This window comes from Mobula birostris, chromosome 1 (genome assembly GCF_030028105.1).
Source record: "Mobula birostris isolate sMobBir1 chromosome 1, sMobBir1.hap1, whole genome shotgun sequence".
NCBI lineage: Eukaryota > Metazoa > Chordata > Chondrichthyes > Myliobatiformes > Myliobatidae > Mobula > Mobula birostris.
The window spans coordinates 7046195-7066312 of record NC_092370.1 but is presented as its reverse complement, the minus strand read 5'-3'; the positions used below and the strand labels follow the sequence as shown (position 1 = coordinate 7066312).

At 42.9% G+C, this 20118-nt stretch overlaps 1 protein-coding gene across 6 annotated transcripts in view; it reads right to left on the bottom strand.

Annotated features, from left to right (window-relative positions):
- reck (reversion-inducing-cysteine-rich protein with kazal motifs) overlaps positions 1–20118 on the bottom strand; it is a 201477-nt gene that overhangs the window by 57365 nt on the left and 123994 nt on the right. For all 6 annotated transcript variants that reach the window (XM_072251980.1, XM_072252007.1, XM_072251989.1 and 3 more), the window contains 3 exons: positions 15101–15280; positions 4788–4997; positions 242–378 (listed from right to left, as the gene is read on the bottom strand). In XM_072251980.1, the coding sequence (XP_072108081.1) occupies positions 242–378; positions 4788–4997; positions 15101–15280 (527 nt within the window). The remainder of the gene's footprint in view (positions 1–241; positions 379–4787; positions 4998–15100; positions 15281–20118) is intronic.

Here is a 20118-nt window from a genome sequence, read left to right as displayed (position 1 = left end):
TGTCAATGATGGCCTATGAATGCTTAATATTTGTAAATTGTGTGAATAAAGTACACATCTAAAGGAAAAGCAATTCAAAATGTAACTTGGTGCTTGGTAACTTGGTTCTTTGAGACATCCCAAGGATGTCACAATGTACTTACATTAAATCTAAATTGATCCTTCGCTTCTCAACACCTACTTTTCAAAGAAAAAAATTGGAAATAACCATAACCGCTCAATGATTGTGCAGCAAACATACCAAGGTAATTTTTCAGCGGGATGCAATTCTTGTGGTCATCATTTGGGGATAATTGATTGCAGATGGTTTCGGCAGTTTGTCCAGCTGGAAATTTACTGTGATCTCCGCAATTTGTAAGAATTCCTACGCAGTCTGACCTAAAGTTGGAGCACAGATTTTGTAAGCAAAAAACTGTCAAAGCTTGAGATTATACTCGTGACATTGAAAACCTGAGACGCTAGGGAAACGTGCACCAGATCAATTATTGAGCAATTGCAATCCTAACTGTGTGTTAAAAGCTACCATATTTCTCCGTACATTTGTTGACATCAATCCACAAAATGCTATGGGATGATGTAGGCTCAGCTGTCAACTGAGACAACATCCATAACTGTCACGGGAACACGTAAGCTGAGGATGCGAAGCAGAATGTTCAAGCCTCACTCAGATTTCATTATAACTAAACTTCTTTTCTGAGAGTGGGGCTTCAACGTTGTCCCTAGCAAAAGATGGCTTGTCAATATACGGCGGCATTGTGCGGGACCAGCAGGCAAGTACCATTTCAAAGAAGTATGGCTGTGCCTCTACTTTCTTAAAAGTTTGTCATCTAAAACTTTAACAAACTTCTATTATGTGCAGTGGAGAGTATATTGACTGATTGCATTACAGCCTGGTATGGAAACACCAATGCCCTTGAATGGAAAATCCAAAAAAGTGATGGCCACAGCCCAGTCCATCATAGGCAAAGCCCATCTCCACCTTTGAGCTCATCTACAAGGAGTGCTGCCACAAGAAAGCAGCATCCATCATCAAGGATCCCCACCATCCAGATTATGCTCTCTTCTCACTGCTGCCATTGGGAAGGAGAAACAGGAGCCTCAGGTCCCTCACCACCAGGTTCAGGAACAGTTATTAACCCTCAACCATCAGGCTCCTGAACCAGGTGTGGCTAACTTCACTCACCTCAACACTGAACTGATTCCTTGTTCACATGACATTGCCGGGGGAGCAATATTAATCAGTGAGTTGAAATATTAAACCCAGATCCACATCGCATCCAATGATTCAATTGTTAGCATTACAAGGACAGGAATTTCCACAGGACAACAGATCAATTGCACACCATTTATCTGACAATTGTGGAACTTATTTTCACTTTTCTTTTATTGAGAGACCCAAACAAGGTAACAGGCCTTTCCAAGCCAACAAGCCCAATCTGCCCAATTACACTCATGTGACAATTAATCTACACCTTTGGAATGTGGGAGGAAACCAGAGCACCCGGAGGAAACCTATGCAGTCACATTGCAGAAAATTATGCACTGTTTCCTGCCAGCACACTAACACAGCACGTCTGATGCTAAGAGATTTTATTTTCTCTCAAAAACCTTTCAGACTGCAGCCTTCTGGCAAGTACAGGGGGTATATCCATCAACACCACTCTATCCACACCATGTGTAATGTTGTCAAGGAACAATATGACAGCCGAATGGCAACTGCAACACCTTCCAGCGCCGGCTGCAAGATTGGGGTTGAATGATAAACCAGGGATCATTGCTGAAAAATAATCGTCATCCACTTATGAGAGGAACTTCCAGAGTTTAATTCTGGTGCCATTCTGTAAGGAGTCTCTGTGTGTCCTCCCCATGGAATGTGTGGGTTTCCTCCGGGTCCTTTGGTTTCCTCCCACAGTCCAAAAGACATACTGGAGAGGCTAACTGGTCACTGTAAATGGTCCGTGATTAGGTTAGGGTGAAATCAGGGTGGTCGGGGACTATTGGAGTGGCATGGCTCAAAGGGCCAGAAGGGCCTACTCCGCCCTATTTTGCTAAATAAATCACTAGGGAGACGGGTCACCGGACAGGCAGGCAGCCAGCCAGGCAGGCAGGTCGCCAGGCAGCCAGCCAGGCAGGCAGGCAGGTCGCCAGGCAGCCAGCCAGGCAGGCAGGTCGCCAGGCAGGCAGGCAGGTAGGTCGCCAGGCAGACAGGCAGGTAGGTCGCCAGGCAGACAGGCAGGCAGGCAGGTCGCCAGGCAGACAGGCAGGCAGGCAGGTCGCCAGGCAGACAGGCAGGCAGGCAGGTCGCCAGGCAGACAGGCAGGCAGGTAGGTCGCCAGGCAGCCAGGCAGGTCACCAGACAGATCGCCAGGCAGGCAGGCAGGTCGCCAGTCAGGCAGGCAGGCAGGTCGCCAGTCAGGCAGGCAGCCAAACATACAGATCACTAGATAGTTAGACATGAGAAATTCTGCAGATGCTGGAAATCCAAGCAACACACACAAAATGCTGGAAGAATTCAACAGGCTAGGCAGCATCTATGAAAAAAAGTAAACAGTCGACGTTTCAGGCCAAGACCCTTCATCAGGATAGGTAGATAGTTAGATAGCCAGGTAGATGGCTAGATAGGCAGACAGGTAGATAGATAAAGAAATGAAAGGATAAATTAAAATATATTCTTGGTAAGCAAGGTTGTGAAAGGTTGTCACAGGTATCAGGTGAGATTACCATGAGATCAGCCTCAATGATACAGAATGACACAAGTTTGAGGGGTACAGTGATGTCCTGGATCCTAGTCTATGTGGTCATGAGGACCAAGAGCCGGGATGTGGAATTAACTGAGCAACCTTTGCCTGGCATGTAGATGATGAGGCAAGTAATCCCTGTACCACACTGATTCTACAAAGTCTATTTACAAGGAACCGTGTGATTAAATTATTCACAATTAAAACAATACAAATTTAACTTGCAAATATTGAGTCACAAAGCCAATATTATCAATATCAAAAAACTGGCCAGTACTTTATTTTTATTTAGAGATACAGCACAGAATAGGCCCTTCTGGCTCACTGAGATATGCCACCCAGTAACCCACCCACTTACCCAAACCAATTCACAGGACAATTTACAATGACTTATTAACCTACTAACCAGTACATCTTTGGACTGTGGGAGGAAACTGAAGCACCCACACTGTCACAGATAGAACAAACGTACAAACTCCTCACAGATGGTGTTGGAATTGAACTCCAAACTCTGGAATGCCCCAAGATGTAATAGCACTAACCACTACACTACCGTAGTGCCCTCTAATGTACGTTTCCTTATCTAAGATCTGGAAGAGGGGACCAAGTATAGTGTATCTAAGATTGCTGATGATACTAAATTGAGTGGAAAAGCTAATTGCGCACAAGATACGGAGAGTCTGCAGAGAGATATAGATAAGTTAAGTGAGTGGGCAAGGGTCTGGAAGATGGAGTACACTGTTGGTAAATATGAGGTCATCCACTTTGGAAGGAAAAATGAAAGAGCAGATTATTATTTAAATGGTAAAATATTGCAGCACGCTGCTGTGCAGAGGGACTTGGGAGTGCTTGTGCATGAATGACAAAAGGTTGCTTTGCAGGTGCAGCAGGCTATCAAGAAGGCAAACGGGATGTTGGCCTTCATTGCTAGAGGGATTGAGTTTAAGAGCAGGGAGGTTATGCTGCAACTGTTCAGGGTACTGGTGAGGCTACGCCTGGAGTACTGCGTGCTGTTCTGGTCTCCTTACTTGAGGATGGATATACTGGCTTTGGAAGCGGTGCAGAAGAGGTTCACCAGGTTCATTCCAGAGATGAGGGGGTTAGACTATGAGGAGAGATTGAGTTGCCTGGGACTGTAGAAGAATGAGAGGAGATCTTATAGAAACATAAAATTATGAAAGGGATAGATAAGATAGAGGCAGGAAAGTTGTTTCCACTGGTAGGTGAGACTAGAACTACAGGACACAGCCTCAATATTCAGGGGAGGAGATTTAGGACAGAGATGAGGAGGAACTGCTTTTCCCATAGAATGGTGAATCTGTCCCCAGTGAAGCAGTGGAGGCTACCTCAATAAACATATTTAAGACAAGGTTTGATAGATTTTTGCATAGCAGGGGAATTAAGGGTTTATGGGGAATTAAGGGTTTATGGGGAAAAGGCAAGTAGGTGGAGATGAGTCCATGGCCAGATCAGCCACTATCTTATTGAATGACAGAGCAGGCTCGACTGGACAGATGGCCTACTCCTGCTCCTATTTAGTATGTTCTTAAGAGAATTAAGAACCTAAGAGAAGAGTGTCCCAATTTTTCAACTAACATGCCACTAACTTGAAGTCATAGAAATATACAGTACTAAAGGCCATCATGCCCATGCTGTTAAAATATTATATATATATATATATATATATATATATATACATAAAAATAATTCAACTTTTGTTTTCAATTAAAGTGACAAAACACACACAACTCTAAAAGGCTCCAAAATCAAAACAAAATCAAACAGCTGTGCATATTCTACCAGCCTTAGTAATTTTATCCAACCAGTAATCCAAAGTACCAACTGCTCCTCAAGATGCTAGGAGTTCATTTGTGAGGAAAGATGAGCCATTTTGATGGAAAAGATTAGCTTCTTTAAAAAATGAAACAATGCATACAACTTAGTAAAATCATATAAAAGACGAGAGAAAGGGGTGTAAAAATACAAGTCATTAACAGATACCAACAATTTTCTTGAAGTGGTTTCATGGCCCAGTAAAACTGAACTTACTTGCAGATGCTTCCTCCAGACTTGCTGTAGCATGGTTTGATCTGTAAGGAACAGGCAATGGCTTTCCACATTTCCGGCTGGCAGGTCTTAATATCTTGTACAGGAATATTCATAAATGGCATTTTGATGGTCCCTTTCTCCCACAGTTTCATGTCATTCTTGGCTCCTTGATCTGACTGAGCATTGCAACTTCGAAACAACTCTGTGGGTCTGAACAACAGAACATGTTCACACAGAACAGCACATTACCAATGTTGCTGAGAATTCTTTGATCAAGTTGTTCCTGTTATACTACACTGAACTTATATTTCTCTTCTTCACTGTCAACAAGGTAAAGGAGATGGTCATCGGCTTCAGGAGAACATAGAACAGTACAGCACAGTACAGGCCCTTCGGCCCACAATGTTGTGCCGACCCTCAAACCCTGCCTCCCATATAAGAGCCCACCTTAAATTCCTCCATACACCTGTCTAGTAGTCTGTTAAAGTTCACTAGTGTATCTGCCTCCACCACTGACTCAGGCAGTGCATTCCACACACCAACCACTCTCTGAGTAAAAAACCTTCCTCTAATATCCCCCTTGAACTTCCCACCCCTTACCTTAAATCCATGTCCTCTTGTATTGAGCAGTGGTGCCCTGGGGAAGAGGCGCTGGCTATCCACTCTATCTATTCCTCTTATTATCTTGTACACCTCTATCATGTCTCCTCTCATCCTCCTTCTCTCCAAAGAGTAAAGCCCTAGCTCCCTTAATCTCTGATTATAATGCATACTCTCTAAACCAGGCAGCATCCTGGTAAATCTCCTCTGTACCCTTTCCAATGCTTCCACATCCTTCCTATAGTGAGGCGAACTCACACTACTCACATCCCTCTGTGCATCAGGGGCGCAGCACTGGAAACTGTAAGCAGTTTCAATCTCCGGGGAGTACACATCACATACAAGCTCTCGTGGTCCCAGAACACATCCAGCACAATCAGAAAAGCTCATCAATGCCTCCGATTTCTGAGGAAACTGAAAACAGCTGGACAGTGCATATCTATACTTACGTCATTCTACAGATGCACATTAGAGAGCATCCTAACATGCTACATCATTATATGGTATGGAAACTGCACTGCAGTGGACTGGAACTTCAATGGGTGGTCAAAACTGCCCAGTACATCACAGGCACCAGCCTAAACCATCATCAAGGTTATATATACAGAGAGGTGTCTAAAAAGGGCCAGTAACATCATGAAGGATCCCACCCACTCTGCTCACGGACTGTTTTGTCCCGCTCCCATCAGGGAGGAGGCTACATAGACTCAAAAAGTTACTCTCCTCAAGCAGCAAGGCTGATCAACACCACTACCCACTAACCCACTCCTCCACACCGCCAGCCACCACTATTTTATCATTTCCTGTCTGTCACCTTCAGTACAGATGCTCCTGTACCTAAATGTATATAAATTATCTTATGTACTTATATTTATTTTTTTTTATTGTGTTCTTTATCTTATTGTGATTTTTTTGGTGCTGTATTGGATCTGGAGTAACAATTACTTTGTTCTCCTTTACTCTTGTGTAATGAAATGACATCAAATAACCTTGATTTGAATATCTGAAAACCTAACCTGGACCCAACACATCAAAGCAGCCATAAGTAGGGCAAGACAGCAGCTTTATTTCAGTAGCAGTTTGAGGAGATTTAGTACGCCAGCAAAAACACTTGCAGGTTTCTGCAGATGTACGTTGGGGAGCTTTCCAACAGGCTGCATTACCATTTGATACGGGGGGGGGGGCACTACTGCACAGGAGGGAAGTACTGTACTGCAAATTGCAGAGTTATAAACTTAGTCAGCTTCATCATGGGCTCTAGCCTCTGTAGTATCCAGGACGATGCCTCAAAAACGTGGCATCCATCATTAAGGACCCTGTCCCGCGCACCCCCCCCCCCCAATCACCCAGGTCATGCCCTCTTCTCATTGCTATCATCATGAAGGAAGGAGACAAGTCTGAAGGCACACACTCAATGACTCAGGAGAAGCTTTTTCCCCTCTGCCATCTGCTGAATGGACATTGAAACCACCAACACTATCTCATTACTTTCTTATTTCCAATTATTTAAATAACACACACATACACTGTAACAAATAGTTTTTTTTCTATAATATGCATTGCATTGCTGCCACTGTTAACAAATTTCACGACATATGCCAGCAATATTAATAATATTAATCCTGATTCTGAATCTCAAATCTATTTCCAATAATCAGAAATGATTTGTCATTTTTACTGATACTTAATCATAAAGTATGGAGCCTTCGGCCCACTCTGTCCACACCGACTCTCAGCCATCTGCTTACATTAATCCGACACTCTCTCCCACATTCTGCCAATCACCGGAACAATCAGGCAATTAATTAACCAGACCGTCTGTGTGTTTGGGAAGGGGGAGGGATCCCATGCAGTACAGGGAGACATGGAAACCAAACTCCACACAGACAACACGGAAGGCCAGAGCTAATCCTGGGTCACTGGGCCTGCGAGACAGCAGCTCCACTCACTGCCCTCAATGAATAATTATATTAAATTCAGTTGATTCTAAATAAATGCAGGTATAATTATAATCAATACACCTACAGAAAATAGAAATACACTGCTGTCTTCCGTGCAATGTTAAGGCAGGATCCACACAGAGGTGATAAAGGGATCACAGCAGAAATTTTAATTGGCATAAAGTACGTTTACAACTAAATATTCATGCAGCAACTTTCTTCATATTAAAATAATTTTACTCTCATTGTATCAAACTTCATCGATGTCCTCTTCATGTGATATCCTCCTTTCTCTGTATAAGACTGTAAGATATAGGAGCAGAATTAGGCCATTTGGCCCATCGAGTCTGCTTCACCATTTCCTCATGGCTGATCCATTTCCGTCTCAGCCCCAATCTCCTGTCTTCTCCCCGTATCCCTTCATTCCCTGACTAATCAAGAATCTATCAACCTCTGTCTTAAATATACATAAAGGCAGAACTGTGGAATGAACTGTGTGCAGTTCTGGTCACCTAACTATAGGAAGGATATCAGTAAGATTGAAAGAGTGCAGAGAGGATTTACTAGGATGCTGCCGGGTTTTCAGGAGTTGAGTTACAGGGAAAGACTGAACAGGTAGGACTTTATTCCTTGGAGCATAAAAGAATGAGGGGTGATTTGATATAGGTTTACAAAATTATGAGGGGTATAGACAGAGTACAGGTGTCCCCCGCTTTTCGAACGTTCGCTTTATGAAACCTCACTGTTACGAAAGACCTACATTAGTTCCCTGTTTTCGCTAACAGATGTTTCCAGTTATGAAAAAAATCAGCGCATGAAAAAAACAGCGCGCGATAAAAGGCAGCGCCCCGCGCACCCCGAGCAGCCACTCTCCCCCGGATTCAAAACGGCATTCTCGCCGGCATTGCTTAAACACGTGCCTGTGAGCAGCCGTTTGCAAGAGTTCTAAGGTATCAGAAAAGCCTAAAAGAACTCGTAAGGGTGTTACACTTAGCATAAAATTAGACATAATTAAGCTTTTTGATCGTGGTGAACGAAGTAAGGACAACGTGAGTTTGGCTTGTGGAAGCTGATGAAGATGATGTTGAAGAGGTTTTGGCATCCCATGACCAAGAACTGATAGATGAAGAGCTGATGCAATTGGAAGAGGAAAGGATAACAATTGAAACCGAATGCAGTAGCAAACTGAACGTGAAGCAACTGCGTGAGATTTTCGCTGCAATAATAAAGTACGACTTTAATTTTGAAAGGGTACATAGGTTTAGCGGATATTTGCAAGATGGTTTGAGTGCTTACAAAGAACTGTATGATAGAAAAATGCATGAGGTTTAGCAGTCAAGCAAGCCTTCCACATCAGCCACAGCAGACGATGAACCTCGACCTTCAACATCGAGGCGGGCAGTCATAGGAGAAGATGAGCTGCCTGCCCTGATCGACAATGAGATGACACCCCAGCGTCCCACCACCCCAACCCCCAGGCCGCGGACAGATACCGATTCGTGGAGAATGCAGCGGTAGCCGAGAGGCACGCAGCACATCTTTAAGAAAAAAACTGAAATAAACAAGCTAATTAATTAGGTGCCGCCGGGCACGTAAATGTCGGCCTAGATCAGAGGCGATGTAATCGGCAATCATCTCTGATCTGGACCGACAATTACGTGCCGGGCAGCACCTAATTAATTAGCTTGTTTATTTTGGCTTTTTTCTTAAAGATGTGCTGTGTGTCTCCCAGCTACCGCTGCACCACTGCATGCTTCATGGATCGCTATCAGGTCGCTGCCTGGAGGGTGGGGGCCACTGCATCACCCCAACCTGCGACGACTCAGCCTAACACCATCACCAGTGTGCTCTGCGCTGTCTTCCCGATTCCCATAAGTGATACTTCACTGTACATACATTATTTCTACTTTATATAGGCTGTGTATTTTTACGCGTTATTTGCTATGATTTGGCAGCATCATAGTTTAAAGGTTACTGGAGAGAGCATTTTTGCTGACAGCGCTTGCATGAGATTTTCTGCCGAGAGCGCTTGCATGAGATTTTCGCTACGGCAAACAGTGCCAGCAATGTTTGTGGAAAAGTATTTCTACTTTATATAGGCTGTGTATTTATCATATCATTCCTACTTTTACTATATGTTACTGTTATTTTAGGTTTTGTGTTATTTTGGTATGATTTAGTAGGTTATTTTTGGGTCTGTGAACGCTCACAAAATTTTCCCATATAAATAAATAGTAATTGTTTCTTCGCTTTACGACATTCCGGCTTACGAACCACTTCATAGGAACGCTCTACCTTCGGATGGTGGGGGAAACCTGCTATAACAAGTAGGCTCTTTCCACTTAGATTAGGAGAGATATACACGAGAGGACATGGCTTTAGAGTGAAAGGGGAAAGGTTTAGGGGGAACTTCTTCACTCAGAGTGGTGGGTTATGGACTGGGTGCAGGTCAATGGGACTAGCGGAATAAAGTTTCAGCACAGACTAGAAGGGCCGAATGGCCTGTTTTCTGTGCTGTAGTGTTCTATGGTTCTATGACTTGGCCTCCACAGCTGCCTGTGGCAATGAATTCCATAGATTCACCACCCTCTGGCTAAAGAAATTCTTTCTCATCCCCGTTCTAAAAGGACACCCCTCTAACAGAGGCTGTGTCCTCTGGTCTTAGACTTCCCCACCATAAAACATCCTCTCCACATCCACTATTTTGAGGCCTTTCAACATTGGATTTCTTTTTTCGATAGGTTTCAACGAGATTTCCCCTTATTCTTCTGAATTTCAGTGAGTGCAGGTATACACACACACACACACACACACACAAGCTAGGGTGCCCAAGACTTTTGCACAGTACTGTATACTGTCTGACAGTCTTTGTTTATGTATAGTTTCTCTATTCTATTCTACTTTTTTTCCCTGCAAATGCCTACAAGAAAATAAAGCTCAGGGTAGTAAATGGTGACACAGACATACTTTGAAAATAAATTTACTTGGACTTATTTTTTAAATCACATAAACACCAGAATGTACAGTGAAATGCATCATTTGCGTTAACATTAACACAATCTGAGGATGTGCAGGAGGCAGCCCACAACTGTTGTAAGACGTACTGGCATCGACAAGGCATGCCCACAATGAGGTGCTGTTATCACAGCTGCTCCCTGACACTCCGGCAATCTTGACGTCCAGTGCTGTCTGGAAACACTTTCCTGTGACTTCGTGGGTTCCTCCCGGGCTCTCCAGTTTCCTTCCACATTCCAAAGACACAAAAAGTGCTACATTAACTGGTCACTGTAAATTACAACATAGAACAGGCCCTTCGGCCCACAATGTTGTGCCAAACCAAATAAATTAGCAATCAAATGGCCAACTAATCTAATCCCTAATACCTACACAATATCCACCTCCTTCCATTTTCCTCACATTCATGTGCCTATCTAAAACATCTCTTAAAAGTCTCTAATGTATCTAACTCTACCACCATTCCAAGCACCCACCACCCTCTGTGTAAAAAAGTTGCCCCTCACATCTCCTTTGAAATTACCCCCCTCTCACCTTAAGGGCCTGCCCTCTGCTATTGCCCATGGTAATAGTATGGGTGGTAAGGTTAATAGGAATAAAAGGAAAATTAGTATTGCAACATCTTTGGTCTGTGAGTCAACAGAGATTCAATGGGCTGAATAGCCTCCTCCTAGGCTGTAAAGGAAGTCCATTTCTCAAATATCCTTCACCCCCTATTGAACTGGAAGTGAAATATTGCCATACTTCATTCTGTAATAAAAGGTCAATTACTGTGTTCCTTATTGACCTGGCCTCCTTTAGTATTTTCTCTCTTCAGGAGTGCTAATTAAATTGTACCAGTACATTCCACAAGATTAGACATAAATTGAATTGGATAAAATCAAATCTAGCTCACTGCATTTCAGCTCTCCATAAATTATCAACTTTATGTCTCTAGGCTTTTGAAAAGAATTCAGTAAGAATGAAGCCTTAATGCAATTTGAGACAGTGATCAAAGAACTGTATAAATATATAATTTCATTCACACATTCATTTTATACAATAAATTTACATTACTGTAAATGTCATTTTTTTTAAAAAAAGAACTGCTAAATTTATCAATTGAAACCAGTGGACAGAACCTTAAAGGTCAAATAAAAATTATTCAAAAATGTGTTGGACAACAGTTATTATAACAGAGAATTAAGGGTCTCAATTTGAAACATGGATTGCTTATTCTTTTCCATAGACGCTGCCTGACCTGCGGAGTTCCTCTAGCATTTTGTGTGTTTCCCTCGATTTCCAACATCTGCAGAATCTCTTTTGTATTACAACAGAGAGATTCATTTTTAGAGAGAGAAACATTTAACAGTAAAAATATCCATCACAGCTTTATCAGCACGTCAGCTTATACGGGCTTTGACCTGTACTACTGACCTGCTTAAACGGAACAGTGGCATTAAATTCTGTAATAAGTATCACTAACCAAGTCAAATTCTGGAAAATTTAAATTCAAATAATTAGATCTGAAATGTTATAAAAAGCTAAACTTCCTCATGATGTGCATGCAACTACAGGTTATCATACAACCCAGCTGTTTGCTACTATCCTCCAGGGAAGAAAATAGGCTCTCCTTACCTGTCCCATCCATGCATGACTACAGACCTGCTGATATGTATTACTCTACACTACTTCCTTAGTTTAGGAGCAATTAGGATTGCCAGAAGTGCCAGAATTCCTATCCACAATCACATCCATGAACAAATACACTTCTTGTGTCAAGATTAATGTTTCTAGTTCACTCTCATCTGCCTCGAACTTCCCAAAGCAGCCCAGTTAAGCAGAAAGAGGCCGACTGAAGTCAGAGTTACTAGGATACATCTTTTTTTCCCCTCATGAAAAGATTAACTTTATTAGTCAGGTGTATACCAAAACACACAGTGAAATGTTGTCTACGTCAACAACCAACAGAGTCCAAAGATTGTGTTCGGGCAGCTCGCAAGTGTCACCACGGCTCCAGTGCCGACATGGCATGCCCACAAATATCAAACCCCAACTGGATGTCTTTGGAATATAGGAGTAGACTGGGGCACCCAGAGGAAGCCCACACAGTCACAGGGAGAACGTACAAACTCCTTACAGGCCAGTGGCAGGAATCGAAACACAGTTGGTGATTACTGGGGCTGTAAAGCATTGCACTAATTGCTACACGACTGTGCCCAAGCTTTGGGAGTTTTAAAATAGTTTTTAAAAGATATATCACTAAATTATGGAATTTCCTCTGCTCTTTCTGATATTCCAGACACCCTATCAATTACAGAAACTAACTTTCTGACACTCTGATAGGCCACTGACTTTATAAACCTTCACAGAAGAGTAAACCAGGTTCTCCTCTCCTCCACTTCCTACTCAATAGACAATAGGTGCAGGAGTAGGCCATTCGGCCCTTCGAGCCAGCACCGCCATTCACTGTGATCATGGTTGATCATCCACAATCAGTATCCAGTTCCTGCCTTATCCCCATAACCTTTGATTCTGCTACCTTTAAGAGCTCTATCCATCTCTTTATTGAAAGCATCCAGAGACTTGGCCTCCACAGCCTTCTGGGCCAGAGAATTAATTCCATATATCCACCACTCTCTGGGTGAAAAAGTTTTTCCTCAACTCCGTTCTAAATGGCCTACCCCTAATTCTTAAACTGTGGCCTCTGGTTCTGGACTCACCCATCAGCAGGAACATGCTTCCTGCCTCCAGCGTGTCCAATCCCTTAATAATCTTATATGTTTCAATAAGATCCCCTCTCAGCCTTCTAAATTCCAGAGTATACAAGCCCAGTCGTTCCAATCTTTCGACATATGACAGTCCTGCCATCCCGGGAATTAACCTTGTGAACCTACGCTGTACTCCCTCAATAGCAAGAATGTCCTTCCTCAAACTTGGAGACCAAAACTGCACACAGTACTCCAGGTGTGGTCTCACCAGGGCCCTGTACAGCTGCAGAAGGACCTCTTTGCTCTTATACTCAATTCCCCTTGTTATGAAGGCCAGCATGCCATTAGCTTTCTTCACTGCCTGCTGTACTTGCATGCTTGCTTTCAGTAACTGATGTCATAATCCATGCTCCGGCTTCCTTTCCTGTATTCCACTGCAACAGATTCGGATAAGACTGCAGGAAGTTGGCAACTCAGCCAGCTCCATCATGGGCACGAGCTTCTCCAGCATTGAGGACATCTTCAAATGGAGCCTCACCATGGACTTGCCCAGTTCGTTACTACCATTGGGAAGGAGGCGTAGGAGCCTGAAGAAACACTAAACATTTTAGGAACAGCACCTTCCCCTCCGCCTGGTACAGTAGCGTAACAGTTGGAGTAACACTTTACACCTGCCAGCAGTAAGATTGGTGTTCAATTTCTGCCACTGTCAATAAGGACCTAGTACATTCTCCCCATGACAGTGTGGGTTCCTCCAGATGCTCCAGTTTCCTCCCATGTTACCTGGAAACTTGGCGACACATGCAGGCTGCCCCCCGTATTATCCTCTGATTTGATGTAAACGATGCATTTCACTGCACGTTTGATGACAAGTGACAAATAAAGTTAATCTTTAATTTAATTTTATCTCAGGCATCAGATTAATGAAAGATCCACGAACCTATGAACACTACCTCACTATGTTGTTCTTCTGAAGCATTACTTATTTATATTCTTTTAATTATTTATTTTTACATTTCCTATTGAACTTATAGTACTGCCGCAAAACAGCATGACATATGTCTGTGATAATAAATTTGATTCTGATCTTAACAGATTCCATCATCTTCAGCTCTTTGTCATTTCCACCAATCACATAGAACATAGAATAGTACAGCACAGTACAGGCCCTTCAGCCCACAATGCTGTGCCGACCCTCAAACCCTGCCTCCCATATAAGCCCCCACCTTAGATTCCTCCATATACCTGTCTAGTAGTCTCTTAAACTTCACTAGTGTATCTGCCTCCACCACTGACTCAGGCAGTGCATTCCACGCTTCGGATGCCGTTCCTACTCTCCCCATCTGTTTATTACCTCACCTGGATCCACCCACCACCTGCCATCTCTTGTTCAACCCATTCACTCCATCTTTTTACACTGGCCATCTCCCCCCATCGTTCAGTCCAGACAAAGAGTCTCGACCCAAAACATTAACTAACAATTTTCCTCCATAGATGTTCTCTGATCTACTGAGTTCTATTATGTTGTTAACTTCAAAAACTAATTCAAGGAAGACATGGGAGTCTGAATGTGAGTCTAACTTTGTGTTTACCTTAAGCAAGGTGCACACGTGGTAGTGTCATGACATATACAATTCACGTATTTTTACATATAACCATAATGAATTATATAAATAACAAAGAATGCTTCATCAAACAATATATTTACAAGATTGCTCAAATATTAATTACACAAGTTCCTCCAGGGCTTTTTGTTTGGCTCAGATTCCATCATCCACAGTGTCTTTTGTCTCTGAAGTAACAAGTACAAAATGCTGGAGGAACTCAACAGGTCAGGCAGCATCTATGGAAATGAACAAACAATCAACATTTCAGACTCAAAGGGTCTCAACCTAAAACATCAACTGTTTATTCCTTTCCATTGATGCTGCCCTACCTGCTGAGTTCCTCAAGCATTTTGTGCGTGGTACTCCAGATTTCCAGCCTCTGCAGAATCTCTTGTGTTTATCTTTTGTTTCTAAACATGGCTAGTGTTTGCAAATTGTTAAATCACTAAGGAAAGCTTTACCTGTTATTAAAATTAGTGCAGTATTTGAGATTTTGACAACCCAGTTGACACGGCTCTCGTATATCAGCCAGACATGTAAACATGGCCGCTTCCAGACGGTTATATTCACAGATTCTGTCAAATTCTTGCCAGTGAGTTGTGCTCCCCCATCTGGTGCTGTACAACTTGATACACAGATCTCTGCCAAATTGAGAGAGAAAACATTTCAAAGAGGAAATAGTCTTAAGATTAGAACATAAACCAGGAATACGCACAGCAATTCCTTCTATAAACTATAAAATTCATTTAATAATAAGTCTAATTAGTGCAAATTGCTCTCTTTAATTAGAGAAGGATAATTATGAATAGTAACATCGATTCTTGCAGTTTTCTGAAGCTTGTTTGAATTATCCCAGACACTGAAATACTTCTTATATCCCTAAATTATCCTGTTTCTTTTCATTGTAACCTCTTCAAAGAAATTGTGGCTTTATATGGCACTGCTTTGGCCTTGGAGCATTGTGAATGGTTTTGGGCTCCTTATCTTAGAACGGATGTGCTGACACTGGAGAGGGTTCAAAGGAGGTTCACAAGAATGACTCTGGGAATGAAAGGAGGAACTCACTGGGCCAGGCAGCATCTATGGAAAAGGGCAAACAACATTTCAGGCTGAGACCCTTCATCAGGACTGGAAAAAAAGAGGTGAGGTCAGAGTAAGAAGGTTGGTGGGGGGAGGTGGAGGGAAGTACAAGGTAGTTGGTGATAGGTGAAACCAGAAGAAAGGGAGGGGTGAAGCAAACAGCTGGGGAGTCGGTTGGTGAAAGAGACAGAGGGCTGGAGAAGGAGGAATTTGATAGGAGAGGACAGAAGGCCATGGAAGAAAGGGAAGGAAGAGGCGCACCAGCGGGAGGCGATGGGCAGGTAAGGAGATAAGCTGAGAGAGGGAAATGGGAATGAGGAATGGTGAAGGAGAGGGGCAGGGCGATTACCAGAAGTTTGAGAAATCAATGTTGATGCCATCAGGTTGGAGGCTACCCAGACTGAATATAAGATGTTGCTCCTCCAACCTGAGTGTGGCCTCATCACGGCAGTAGAGGAGGCCATGGACTGGCATGTTGGAATGAGAATCCTGCAGGCAATTATTGCCTTGTGGTTTAGTGGCTGATATCTTAATGTTGCTTTGACTTTGCTGCATGCAAACATGAAGTCTTCCCTCTTTAGAATTGACAGTGTGCGACCAATTGCACACTTTTGATCTTATGAGGGGGGAGGGGGAGAAGGAAGGGGATTCGGAGATGAGGGGGCAGGGGTAGGGATTGGAGGAGGGGGAGGGGAGACAGTGTTCAGGAATGGGTGGGAAGGGGGGAGGAGGAGGAAATACCGCTGGAATTAGTAGAAACTGTTACCAGTAATCAAAAAGGACCTGATTCTGTACTGTATGACTCCATGGCCCTCTTTTCTACCATACCCCACAATGACAGTGTAACAGTGAATGGTATCTAACCCCTAGGCCACAGGGTGCAGCTGTGTCAATAAGACTTTTATCCACTAGGTTGACAACTGTGCCGTTTGTACTGCAGGCATTTGATGAATGGGTTTCCACTTGGCCAGGTCAAAACCCCATTCCTCCTCCAGATTTGATCTTTCTCTGAGGGAGGCTTTGAATTTGATCCCTGTCATGGAGGAGGCACAGGCACAACCAGATGGCTTCACTGCTAATGTCAGAAATCACTGTTGTTGCAAAGTTCTGAATGGTTGCCTTTAACAACTACACAGAATTAATATAGAATATAGAACACTATAGCACAGTACAGGCCCTTCGGCTCACGATGTTGTGCTGAATTTTTAATTTACTCTAAGATCAATCTAACCCTTGCCTCCTACATAGCTCTCAGCTCTCCATTTCTATATCATCCATGTTCCTATCTAAGAGTCTCTTAAATACCTCTAATATATCTGCCTCTAATATTGTACACCTGTTTCAAGTTGCCTCTCATCCTCCTTCACTACAAACAGAAAAACAATCATTTTTATTTATTTATTTTTATTTAGAGGTAGAGTGCAGAACAGGTCCTCCCGATCCAAAGAGCCCCCACCGCCCAGCAACCCACCAATTTAACATTGACCTAATCACCAGACAATCTACATTCAGGTAGTTAAGCATCGTCTCAAAAGGGCAGATGCAAGGCCGGTTTCTGCCATCCAGCTCGTGCCCAATAATGAACAAGCATTGCTCTTAAACATAGCAATTCTAAAGAGGAAGAGCTGATGGGCTTTTACTACACCAATCGTTTTTACCAAACCGCCGGATACAGCATGGTGACAATCACACTTAGTGCTCAATTTTATTCTGCAATTCAATTCCACAGTACAGAAAACAGAAGCAATCTGAACTACTCAGTTTGTCCAGCTTTCTGAGGTCTGCTGAGAGGACCATCAGGGTCTCTCTCCCCCACATCTCAGATATTTATCAGGAGTGCTGCGTACACAGGGCCTTAGGATTGTCAAGAGCCCCTCCTATCTGTCCAACAGCCTCTTTGATCTCCTACCCTCAGGCAGGAGATACCATATCATTAGGACAAGAACTATTAGGAAACAGCTTCTTCCTCAGGCCCTGCCAGCACCAGGTATTATACTGTTAATTTTTTTTAAAACTGGAGTCAGAAGTGCACCTTATTGTTTATAATTTATTTGTGGTAATATTACTTTATGGGTTGTGTACCTTTGTCTGAAGGAATGTAGTTTTGTTTAGTGATAAACGTGTGTACAATGGAATGACAACTTTTAGTGTGCTGCTCCTTGAAAACATTTGTTTGCCTTGTGACAGAACTCTGTGTTGTAATGCAAAAACTATCAGCTGATATTTGATTTTCCTGGTATCTTATATGTGAGCATAAAAATTATTGCACTTCCATTATTTTTGCCCTTCTTAAGACATTTCAAAAGATAAAAGATAAAGATTAGACCATAAGACATACGAGCACAATTACTCCATTCAGCCCATTGAGCCTGCTCCATCATGGTGGATCCATTTCCCTTTGAACCCTTTGCTCTTGCCTTCTCCCTGTAACCCTTCATATCCTGATCTATCAACCTCCACCTTAAATACACCAAATAACCTGGCCTCCACAGACACCTCTGGTAACAAATTCCACAGATTCACCAAATCTCTGGCTAAAGAAATTCCTCATCTCCATTTTAAATGGAATTCCCTTTATTCTGAGGTTGTGCCCTCTGGTTCTACACTCACCTTTCATTGGAAAGATCCTCTCCTTATCCACTGTATTTGGTCCTTTCAACATTCAATGGATTTCAACGAGATCCCCCTGTATTCTTCTATATTTCAGGAACTACAGGCCCAGAGCCATCAAACACTCCACATACAGTAAGTCTTTCATGCCTGGAATCATTTTTGTGAACCTCCTTTGAACCCTCTCCAATGTCAGCACATCCTTTCTTAGGTAAGGAACCCAAAACTGCTCACAATATGCCAAGTGAGGACTCACCAGTGTCTTATCAAGCCTCAGCATTACATCCTTGCTTTTATATTCTAGTCTTCACCAAATGCCTTCCTCTCCACTGACTCAACTACAAATTAACTCTTAGGGAATCCTGCACGAGACTCCCAAGTCCCTTTGCACCACGGATTTCTGAATTTTCTCCCCAATTACTTAATATTATTTAAATGGGGAAAGAATTCAAAGTTCGGAGATGCAACGGAACTTGGGAGTCCTCGTACAGGATTCCCTTAAAGTTAACCTCTAGGTTGAGTCAGTAGTGAAGAAGGCGAATGCAATGTTGGCATTCATTTCTAGAGGAACAGAGTATAGGAGCAGGGATGTGATGTTGAGGCTCTATAAGGCGCTGGTGAGACCTCACTTGGAGTACTGTGGGCAGTTTTGGTCTCCTTATTTAAGAAAGGATGTGCTGACGTTGGAGAGGGTACAGAGAAGATTCACTAGAATGATTCCGGGAATGAGAGGGTTAACATATGAGGAACGTTTGTCTGCTCTTGGACTGTATTCCTTGGACACCTCATAGAAACATTTCGAATGTTGATAGGCATGGACAGAGTGGATGTGGCAAAGTTGTTTCCCGTGATGGGGGAGTCTAATACGAGAGGGCATGACTTAAGGATTGAAGGGCGCCCATTCAGAACAGAAATGCAAAGAAATTTTTTTAGTCAGAGGGTGGTGAATCTATGAAATTTGTTGCCACGGGCAGCAGTGGAAGCCAAGTCATTGGGTGTATTTAAGGCAGAGATTGATAGGTATCTGAGTAGCCAGGGCATCAAAGGTTATGGTGAGAAGGCGGGGGAGTGGGACTAAATGGGAGAATGGATCAGCTCATGATAAAATGGTGGAGCAGAGTCGATGGGCTGAATGGCCGACTTCTGCTCCTTTGTCTTATGGCCTAATTAGAAAATAGTCTACACTTTTATTCCTACTACCCAGAGTGTATGACCATACACTTCTTGACACAGTATTCCATCTGCCACTTCTTTGCCCATTCCCTAATCAGAATCAGATTTATTATCACCAGCATGTGTCGTGAAATTTGTTAACGTAGCAGCAGCAGTTCAATGCAATACATAATATAGAAAGAAAAAATAAATAAGTAAATCAATTACAGTAAGCATATAATGCATATTAAGTAGATTAAAATAGTGTAAAATAGAAGTAAAATATAAATAAAAAGTGAGGTGGTGTTCACAGGTTCAATGTCCATTTAGGAATCGGATGGCAGAGGGGAAGAAGCTGTTCCTGAATCACTGAGTGTGTGCCTTCAGGCTTCTGTACCTCCTCCCTGATGGTAGCAATGAGAAGAGGGAATGTCCTGGGTGCTGGGGGTCCTTACTGATGGACACCACCTTTCTGAGGCACCACTCCTTGAAGATGTCTGTGCAGTAGCCCACCCCCCGCCCCATACCAGACAGTGATGCAGCCTGTCAGAATGCCCTCCACGGTACATCTATAGAAGTTTCACGTGTTTTAGGTGACAAACCAATCTCTTCAAACTCCTAATGAAATATAGCCACT